Source organism: Sceloporus occidentalis, unplaced genomic scaffold, assembly GCF_023333645.1.
Source record: "Sceloporus occidentalis isolate IW3139 unplaced genomic scaffold, rSceOcc1.0.p SCAF_3, whole genome shotgun sequence".
Lineage (NCBI taxonomy): Eukaryota > Metazoa > Chordata > Lepidosauria > Squamata > Phrynosomatidae > Sceloporus > Sceloporus occidentalis.
This window is the reverse complement of record NW_028316983.1, coordinates 30,862,795-30,873,259: the sequence shown is the minus strand read 5'-3', so window position 1 is coordinate 30,873,259 and position 10,465 is coordinate 30,862,795. Positions and strand designations below refer to the sequence as shown.

At 41.5% G+C, this 10,465-nt stretch overlaps 1 protein-coding gene across 1 annotated transcript; it reads right to left on the bottom strand.

The window, feature by feature from the left end:
- Positions 1 to 880: 880 nt before the first annotated feature.
- On the bottom strand, positions 881 to 8,613 carry SYS1 (SYS1 golgi trafficking protein). Its single transcript, XM_089513953.1, has 4 exons — positions 8,498 to 8,613; positions 5,556 to 5,821; positions 3,589 to 3,656; positions 881 to 3,301 (listed from the first exon to the last, which is right to left on the bottom strand). The coding sequence occupies exons 2-4, from the start codon at positions 5,715 to 5,717 to the stop codon at positions 3,061 to 3,063; spliced, it is 471 nt and encodes a 156-aa protein (XP_089370079.1). The 5' UTR covers positions 5,718 to 5,821; positions 8,498 to 8,613; the 3' UTR covers positions 881 to 3,060.
- Between the last annotated feature and the right edge of the window lie 1,852 nt (positions 8,614 to 10,465).

Sequence of the window (10,465 nt, the reverse complement as noted above, 5' to 3'; positions counted from 1 at the left end):
GAGAACATTTGCTTATACTTCATGTTCCATTGCCTAAATATCCTAAAGGCACCAGAACCTGCCTGATCTTGGAAGGTAAGCAAGGTCCACCCTGGTTAGTACTTGGATGGAAGACCACCAATGAATACCAGAAAAGGAAGGTACTGGTTTTCCTTGCCCTAAGAAAATTCTTTGGAATTCATGTGGTTGCCATAAGCTGACAGGATGCTTGAAGGCACATACAGTGAGCCCATGCCATAAACAGGCTCATTATAGGCGGTTTTCAGCTTACGCTGAAGCCACCCGGCAAAAGGGAGAATGGCATGCGCGCCCACACTGGGTGCACATAGCCACACAGCAAGCACGAGCCCCATTATATCCAATGGAGCTCAAGTATACACACTTATGTAGGGGAGTGTCTTTTGTGGGAGCCTGCTGGTAACTGGTAGAATATTATCAGTGCTGTGTTAATGATCTCTGTTGTACTGAACATAGAAGACAGAGAGAACTCATGTGGATATGAATATTCATTTAACAGATCCCACAGTACACAGTCATAGACCATAATACAATGGTTTCCTACCAATTATATCATCTCCCAATTTGTTTCAGGCTCAGTTCAAGATACCAATTTCTAGCTATGAAATTCTTAGCTATGCTGCGGAATCAAGATGTATGAAACCCATTGTCTCCATATGAACCTAATATGGACTCTAATTTATAATCTTTTTCAAAGGCCCTTTTACATGTCCCCACTTGCAAGAAATACAGCATTATATTGACATACATTCCATCTCCTTGATGTTGGTAGGTGACACAAAACAGAACCTTACTTCCTATCAAAGTCAGACTGACCCTATATTCTAGCTTCATGTAAGCCATAAAGATTGTTTAGTATAGTATTTGATGAGTTTAATTTTTATTTTGTCCTCTGCATGGTTTGAAGATAGCTTGCTTGTTCTTAATTTTACTGTTTTTTAAAATTATATACTGCCTTGGAAACCCTTTGGACAAAGAGGTCATATCAGCAGGTACCGCTTTTGATGTTTTGTAGTGTCATAATGATATATATTCCTAAAGTTATGTGAAAATGTTTCAGCATCATGATACACAAAATACTGAGTGGGAGAACATGTTACTTGTCTGCATAAGTTCCTTCAGTTTTCACCATATGGTGAAGAAATCCCCCAAAATTCTTGGGACTAAATACTACTGGGCATGCTGGTGAAAAGTGATGAGCACTGTAGTGCAAAACACATGAAGGATGCCACCATCACAAACAGTAAGCCCATAAAGGTCTCAACCCATGAAAGACTTCCGCCTAAGTCCTTGAAGAACCACAGGCTTCATGATTTGACAATAATGAGCTAAAGTGATTGAGCATGGGTAGCTTCAGATGGCATATATTGCCATAGCTTGGGAAAGTAATGACTTGGGAGTACGGCTCCCAGACCCTCCTAATCAGCATGGTGGGACTTCTGGGATAGAATTCCATGTTGTCATGAAGAAGTAAGTATTGGAAAGAGATGGCTAAATATACAAAGTTCAGCAGAAGTTACACCTTTTCTCACATTATAGTTGACTCAGAAAACAACACTGCCATCTTGTGGAAATGAGGTGACATGCAATTGTTCTTTAAAGCATAATATGTTTCACTTAGGTAAATTCCAACAATGTAATAATTGAGCAAGAAAAGCCCTGCCTTCTTCCCAATACCATTCCTGAGGATAATGAACAAAATATACTGTCTTTGAAAAGAGCGTCTACCTGCAAAAGCCCATCAGCTGTAGTTCATGTATGACATCAATGGAATCCAACAGGAGCATTTGGAGAGATGGTTTATAAAGCTATTTGCAAAATTTTCCTCTATTCATTACAAACCAAGCATCAACTTACTCATATAACTTACACAAACTAATGACATTCACAGATAAGGTTCAGTGGTAGACACGAAAATAAAGGTCATTGTTAAAAATGACAGATACACCTGGGCATTAAAGATTAACCTTCCCTTGAAAAAGGAAGTAGTTACTTAGATATCTCTTAATAGAAGACAATTGAAACTGGATGCAGAGTGACATTCTCTTGAATGTGGTTCAGTTTAGTTAGTAATCCTAAAGTTGTTTCAAATGTCCTACACCATCCTGCACTGGAAAAAGCATTTCCTTGGTTATAAATATTAGAATCAGATGATCAGAGGAAAGGCCTGAATCTTCATGGCAATACATTCATTGTAATACACAAGGGGTTCACTTGAAGCATTTCCACACTATAAATCTATCTGCAATCAGAGACAGCTAGCCCTCTGCGTCTGATATGATCAACAAGTCTGGCAGGGTGACTTGTCCTATGTGCTCTTTATCTTCTCAGAGCTGGGAGGCTCAAAGTTTCAATAACATGGTTCCCTGAATTACATTCCTGATAACACCTTTTCCTTCACTGCTGCCGATATAAACAATGTAATCCTGTAACAATGTAAATTATAATGCTCCAATAAAAAGTTGCTGTTTTTATTATTTCAAAGATTTCGTTTCCAATCCAGTAAATATGATTACTTTCTCTTTGTGTTTAGCTACCTTCCAGCATCATAGCAGCCAAGTAAGAAATACAGCATCATATCCACCTACACTGTTTTATCTCCTTGATTTTCAACTCAAAAGATGGTTGGAAGTCAATCACATGTACAGGAGGAAAGCAATCTCAGGTTTTTCTTGTGGACTGCTTGGAGCCTGCTATCCAGGTGGTGTCCATGCTACAGAAAAGCTCAGCTCTCATAATCACAACCCGGAATTCACGATACAGATTCACAAGAATAGTCCATTTTCTGCTTCTATCATTATATTTTTGTTGTCCATCACTGACTTTGCTTGAGCAAAATGGATGCGCCTACATGAGTGGCAAGAGGTATCTTGTCAAAATAATACTCTTGTGCACATGGAAGTATTATAACCTCAGCCTTCCAAAGAAGTGTTTTTAAGAGGTCCAAACTGACCTACTGGGTTTCTTCACCTGCATTCTCATGTACAACATCTTAGCACCAAGATGCTAAAGCTGATGGTGAGGGGAGGTACCTCTGACAGTCTATACATTGGATTTAGGAGCTGAATTTAATGGAATTTCCTTCAGTTCTGTTCGCATACAGAGGTATTCCCCAATTACAGCCATGAGTGCCGTGCATACAGTATGTACAAGCCACCACGTTAGAGCAGTTGGAAAGTGTGTGTTGTAAATCCAGCAGCCCAGCAGGTGGAAAAAGTGAACTGTGACAGTGAAATCCAAACACTGCTTCCCTCGTCGAATGAAATATAGCAAGCCTATGGCACTGTAAAAGAAAAACATATATACACTGTATTACTGAAACCGTAGTATTCAGAGAAGAAAAAGTAACCAATCACTACCAGACACTTAATTCCTTAGCAATTTTTAACACCACAGATTATTTGAAAAACTGTTTTCTGCAAAGGACAATACAGCGCTTAAGTTTTTTGTGGGTTTTAAAGGTTGTGTGGCCTTTTTCTAGAAGAGTTTGTTCCAGATTTATTATTTTATTACTATAAGAGATATTTATTCTTAGAAATGTCAGAGAGCCAGATCAAAATGGTGACTTACCAAGTAAGTGCATTCAGGATAAAAGCCATCATGGCAAGTCTCCCGGGTGAGGTGGAAAATCCCAAAACCTGTACAGCATTATAAAGACAAACAAAATGGCTTAAGATATATTTAACCCTTCTGCTTTTATATACGCCATTCACAGTAAAGTGTAAATAGTATTTCCTTTAACTTTGGAAGAAAAAACAAATTCTTCAACTAAGGGAGACAGGAAATGAACCAAGGCTGGATTAAATAAATAAATTCATTATTAACAAAACTGCATGAAAGATTGACTACATCTGAAATTCATTTTCCACAAAACAAAATTTTAATCTAGGTTTCTTGCTGTTTCAAAAGCAGGACAAGATGAACTGGAGCTTCACGGGCAACATGGCTCTTGAAGACAGAGCCTTACAGAGATATACTCTTGGGCTACTTTCAGATGGAGCTCCTGACAGGGCTGGCCCAAAATATTTTGCTGCCAAGAGAGAAGACCAAAATGGCACCCTCTCCCATTCTCTGTACAAAAGCTAACTGGAGTGGCAGTTAACCTTTGTTTAGCACTATTGGTAGGATAGTGGTCTCCATCACACTTGAAAGCAACACATTGCCTTAGATGATAGGGTGCAAGGGAAATTTCATTCTTTTCCAATACCTCACTGCTGTCTGCTACCAAAGTGAAGCTGTTGCTCATGGCAACAGCTTCACTTTGTCTTAACATCAAAATTCATAATACAGTTGGCCCTCCTTATACACGGATTCAAGCATCCACGGCTTGAAAATATTCAAAAAAAGTATACATTTCAAGTATCAATTTTTTTTCATTTTATATAAGGGATACCATTTTGCTATTCCATTGTATTTAATGGGATTTGAGCATACACGATTTTGTTATTGACAGGGGTTCCTGGAACCAAACCCCAGCGGATAACAAAGGTCCACTGTATCATAATATTGGGCCTAATTTATTTTATCCAGGGTGTGTATGGGCCTGGCCTGAGCTAGGAAGAGCCCTCCCTCCAGTCCATCTGCCTTGGTCCAGGCCTCAGAGGGAGAGAATAACTGCTGGACCTGATCCCCTTCCCCACCACCATTCCCTTCTCCTTTTGGGTCATGTCTTTTTAGATTGTAAGCCTGAGGGCAGGGTACTGTCTAATTAGAGCCTTTAGGGCTGAAGGGCGGGGTATAAATACCATAAATAAATAAATAAAATGATTTTGATGCTACTATTTTAAATTGTTTTAACTAGTTTGAAATCATCTGGCTTTTTACTGATAAATAACGTAATATATTTTTAGTCTTTTAAAATTATTATATATTATTTTTAAAAGATTTATTGTAATCTACCCTTGAGATCTTTGGCTATAGTATGGGATATAGCTATTTAAATATCTCTCTGGCTTTACTTCACAAATGAAGATTCAGGAAGGATTCATCCTGCACTTTCTACAAGCGTGTTGATGACTGAAAAGGCCAAATATACAAATAAATATCATAACTACATGACACATGTCTTCTCCGCTTGGAAATTTAAGTTTCAGAAGTAATTTATTCTACTAACCAGTAAAGTGTTTTAAAGGTAACCTATTCCTCTTACTCATTACGATGATGTAAAAAGTTAACTTATGCTACTTGCTGAGCTGTTCACTGCTTTCAATTACCTTCTGTTACTTTTTTGAAGAACAAAATACCATAGATTGGTAAAAGAGAAACTAAATGCTTTTTGTTGGTTGGTTAATTCTTTCCTTTCCAACATTTTCCTTCTATCCCAAGCTGCTCTTTCTCCCTCTGAAGACAGAAGGAAAAGAAACTGGGTTATGGCTACTTTTTTTTTAATGGTGATATTTTGACTTTATGATTCCCGTGGATATCGTAGGCAAGTGACGGCAGCAATCATGTCAGTTTGCAGCATTTCCCCCAGAGCCATCTGATTCCCTCTTAACTATTAAGATTTTGCCCCCCTGGCCCAAAGAAGAATGTCCTACCTCATAACTGAAAATCTGGTCAAGAGAAGGGCTGTTTTGAACCAAGCTGTCCACCAGAGCCAACCATAGCCCCAGGGAGCTGTAGTAAACGGCCTGCATGAGCACAATCTGTGAGAGAATAAGAGCAGGATCCCAGACGTAACTGCGGAATTGTGGAGCCATTCCTGAAGTGGGAGCCAGCTGGCTTACTACACACAATCCAATGAAGTTAAAACATCAAATGCATATCAGGGCCACCTGACCATGCAGAGTAATTCCATCAGCACCTAAAAGGGAACAGAACAATGTGTCAGTCCAGACAGAGTTGGTGGAAAGGCTCTCCAATCTATTCTTCTTCCAAAACTCAAGACTAGTGTAGGCATCCTTTGATATTCACAACATTGCCACTTCTCTGTGTGGTTTTTGAAGAGAAGACCCTTACAGGCAGGCATAGGAAATCTAGTAGAGAAAGTAAAAAGTTGCAAATATGGCACTGGTGGTAATGCCACAGAAAGTGACTCATAAGCCAATACTGGATGGAACTGCACTACAGGATTATTCTTCCAAAATACATACTTTTATTCCACTCAAGCACAGAGCTTTGGGTCAGTTTAGAATATATTTAGCATGGAGAGAATTATATTAAAGTTAGTACAACAAACATTTCAACAAAATCCCATACTGCAAACCAGAATAACAACAGTGAGAATAAGAATGAGGTGTAGAAATAGTAGTAACTATTGCCTTTCTGGATTTTCATGGTTGTGATGGAGGACTGGGTCCAGAACAGTTGCCAAATGAATGCCACTCAAAGCATAAAAAGAAGGTCTAAGGAGGAAAGGTTGACCATCCATCATTTGTTCATAGCACCTGGTAATCAGAAGTACATTGCTTCTAAACAAACAGGATCTTCCACTTAGCTACTAGAGTTATACCAAACCTACCTATAGAGCCTACAGTATGTGGTATTCATTAGCAGTCTCCAACACGTCTTTGTTCACAGATAATATATCTACCTTTATTATCAATACATTTGTTAGGAATGTATAGAATTAAGCTGCAACCTTATAAACATATACCTGAAACTACGTCCTGCTTAGTTCAATAAAGTCACTTCTCTGTAGAGATGCACAGGATATCACTGTAAACTGCCACATTCAATTAACTATAGCTAAATTTTACAAATTAATCCTACATATCTTTTTACAGAGGTATACTCCAATGTGGTCTTACTCCTTTGTGACTGAGCATGGGACTGATCAGGCTGCAATCCTACACATACTTAAATGGCCTAGGAGTAAGTGTCACTGAACTCAATGAGATTTTGTTTTGAGTAGACACATACAGGATTGTATTGTGGCTCACCAACATTATTCTTGTCATGCCCCCCATCACCCTGCACAGATGTTGCTGTATTACAGATGTGTTTGTGACTTACTTAATGGCCATACGAGGCCTTAGCAAAGAGATTTCAAAACACGGTCTCTATCATATCACTCACTATCTTTGTGGAAAGCACTTATCCTCATCACCTTTTTTTGTTATTGTTCCTGTGTGCCTTCAAGTTGTTTCCAACTCATGGCAACCCTATCATGGGCCTTTCTTGGCAAATTTCTTCAAAGGGTTTTTGCCATTGTCATCTTCTGAGGCTGAGAGAGTGTGACTTGCCCAAAGTCATCCAGAGAGTCTACATGGCACAGCAGAGATTCAAACCCTGGTCTCTAGAGTCATAGTCCAACACTCAAACCACTCACTACACCACACTGGGTCTCATCTAAATTTACATCCCACCTTTGCCCTCAGCAAAAAGCATCTCACTTAACTTACAGACAGGCCAAAATAAAGCTGCTTCGGGTCACTTTGGAGGTATGCTGTTTAAACGATGCATGTGTCCTAAGAGGCCGGAAGCCGCGCCAAAGCTGCGCTCTAGTCCTTGGGCCTGGATCGCTGTTTTTGCGTGGCTTCTGGACTCTTAGTTCGCATGTATCACTTAAATAGCATACATCCAAAGTGACCCAAAGCAGTTTTATTTTGGCCTGTCTGTATGGGACCATTGATTGTGGTAAATCAAGTGAAGAAACCCAGTCTAAATTCTTGGAAATATGATGGAAATAAAACAACATTGAATCATAAGGAAGGCAGAAGCCAGCATTATGAGATGCAAACTCTAAGTGGGACTCTGGAAAGCTGCAATGGCACTGTTGCTGTAATGCTGTGATAAGCAGAAGCTACAGCTGGTGAACTGGTCTCTTCAAAGGCACAGATTGAGGACAACATGTGGACTTTACAGTGTACAGATAAGATGGAAACTTTGTTGTTGTTCTGTGCCTTCAAGTCATGACTCTCAGGTGAACGTATCACAGAGTTTTCTTGGCAAGGCTTGCCGCTGCCTTCCCCTGAGGCTGAGAGAGAGAGGCTTCTTGCCCAAAGGGCATCCAGAGGGTTTCCACAGCTGAGCAGGGAACTGGACCCTGGTCTCCAGCATCACAGCCCAGTGTTCAAACCCCTGCCCCTCTGGCTCTCCTGATGGAGAGAGAGGGCATGGGGCTGGCACAAGGGTTAGGAAGAGGGGCTTCATGAAGGGCAAATGTGAAGAATTACCAACTGATACCTCTGCAGCCAAGAAAAAACCCCGATACGTTCACCTTTAGGGCCGCCACAAGTCAGAAATAACTTGAAGGCATACAAGATTATTATTATTGTTGTTATTGTTATCATTGTGCGCCTGTGTCCCTTCCTCTGAAACAGAGCCGTATGTGGAATTCGCTGTCGGTCTCCCACCCAAGTCCTAACCAGGGCTGACCCAGCTTAGCCTCCAAGATCAGACGGATCCGGTGCCTTTAGGATACTTAGCCATGCATTACTATTATTATTATTATTATTGAGAGGCGCATCAGCAAAACCCTCCACACAAAGAGAGCCCACTCCCCTCCTTCGCCCTCTGACTCCCTCGGCTTCCGTACCTCCGTCCCTGGTTACAGCCAGGCCCAGGCCCCCCACTCTTCGCTTCCGGCTTCCCTCCAGACCCCCGACTCGCCTCCTTCCCGGTCCTCCAGGCCGGCCTTCCTTCGCTGCGACCACAGAGCTGCCGGACGCCTAGAGCGGACAACGCCGGGGAGTGCGCCTGCGCGGCCACTGAGAACCCTCCCTTTTTGGCCTAGAAGGGCAAGTCAGAGACCGGAAGTCGTGCTAACATACAGTCACTGGCTGGAACTCTATGGTTTCCACGCCGTCAAACATTGGTCATATTTGGGACTCCAACTCCCAGAAGCCTCAGCCGGCTTGGCCGACAGTCAGGAACTCTGGGAGCTGAAGTCCAAAATATCTGTAGGGTCAGAGTTTGGGAATCTCTTGCATAACGCTACTCTCTTATAGTGCTGCTATTCCATTTTTACTGGCCCTGTCTGCCTCCTGTTGCAGTCTGGGGTTTGTAGTCCAGCGATGCCTAAGAGCTCTCTGGCTGAGGATTCTAAATGCCCCGCCCTAAACTACAAATCCCAGAATGCAATAGGAGGCAGTCAGAGTAGTTAAAGTGGAATAGCAGCACTATAAGCGTGTAAGGCGGTGATGAGATAGGAAAGGAGGGTGATTATAGGCACTCCTCCGTAGGACTCAATGGGGTTTACCATCATCATCATCATCATCATCCTGAGCATCCTGCCTTCCAGTGATCCCCAAACTTAGGTCCTATAGATGCTTGGACTTCAGCTCCCAGAATTCTTGACTGTTGGCCAATGGCTTTCCATGGCCTAGCAGGGATTCGAGCCCTGGTCTCCCAGTGTCCTAGTACAACACTTACTGAAAGTATGGTGCTTTTATGAATCCTTATGCCAATGAGCCAGTTTTTGAGTTTCCTGTTTTTTCCTCATAGAGGCAGCATCTACACTGTAGAAATAAAACTGCCATGGCTCCAGTCTACAGAATCTTGGGATTTGTAGTTTGGTGACCCTCCAGCACTCTTTGGCAGAGAAGGCTAAAGGTCTTGTAAAAGTAGAAATCCCAAGATTGCACAGGCTGGAGCTGCAGCACTTAAAGTGGTGCTAAACTGCATTATTTCTACAGTGAAGATGCCGCCATGGAGATATAGGATCTGAGCAGACAGGCCAAAATAAAGCTGCTTCGGGTTACTTTGGATGTAAGCTGTTTAAATGCTGCATGTGTCCTAAGAGACCAGAAGCCATGCCAGAGCCATGATCCAGTCCTAAGGACTGCAGTGTAGCTTTGGCACAGCTTCTGGCCTCTTAAGATGTGTGTGTCGTTTAAACAGCATACCTCCAAAGTGACCAAAAGCAGCTTTATTTTGGCCTGTCTGTTCGGGCCCACAGTCACTTGCTGTTGTAGTAGTCCTTCCTGACATTTCTTATTTAATAACTGGTTTATAAACTTGATTTCTAATTAAAATTGTTGAGATTTTGGCAATTCTGAGCACCAGTTCCAAGAGCCAGCATGGTTTGAACGTTGGACTCTAAAGATCAGGGTTTGAATCCCTGTTAGAGTATGGCAGCCAACTGGAAGACCTTGGACAAGTCACACTCTCTCAGCCTCAGAGGAAAGCAACAAGAAAACCCACTGAACAAAGCTTGCCCACAATAGGTTCGTCTTAGGGTCGCTCTCAGTCAAAAGCAATTTGAAGGCACATACCTGGAAAGCCTCTTGGGAGCTCCCTTCCCTGAGCACGATGCAGCTTATTCCCTCCTATTATAGAGTCCTTCTTAGATTCCCCCCCAACTCTGTTGATCTTATCATCAAAATATTTTTATATTGTAAATAATTTAATTTAGTTTTATAATCAGGGCTGGGCGGCTGGGCAGGGGATTAATTTTAACTAGATTCAATATGTAATACACTGTTTTTAGATGTTGTAACTTGCCTTGATTCCCAGCGAAAAGGCGGGCTTTAAGTAAATAATAATGATTATTATGATGATGATT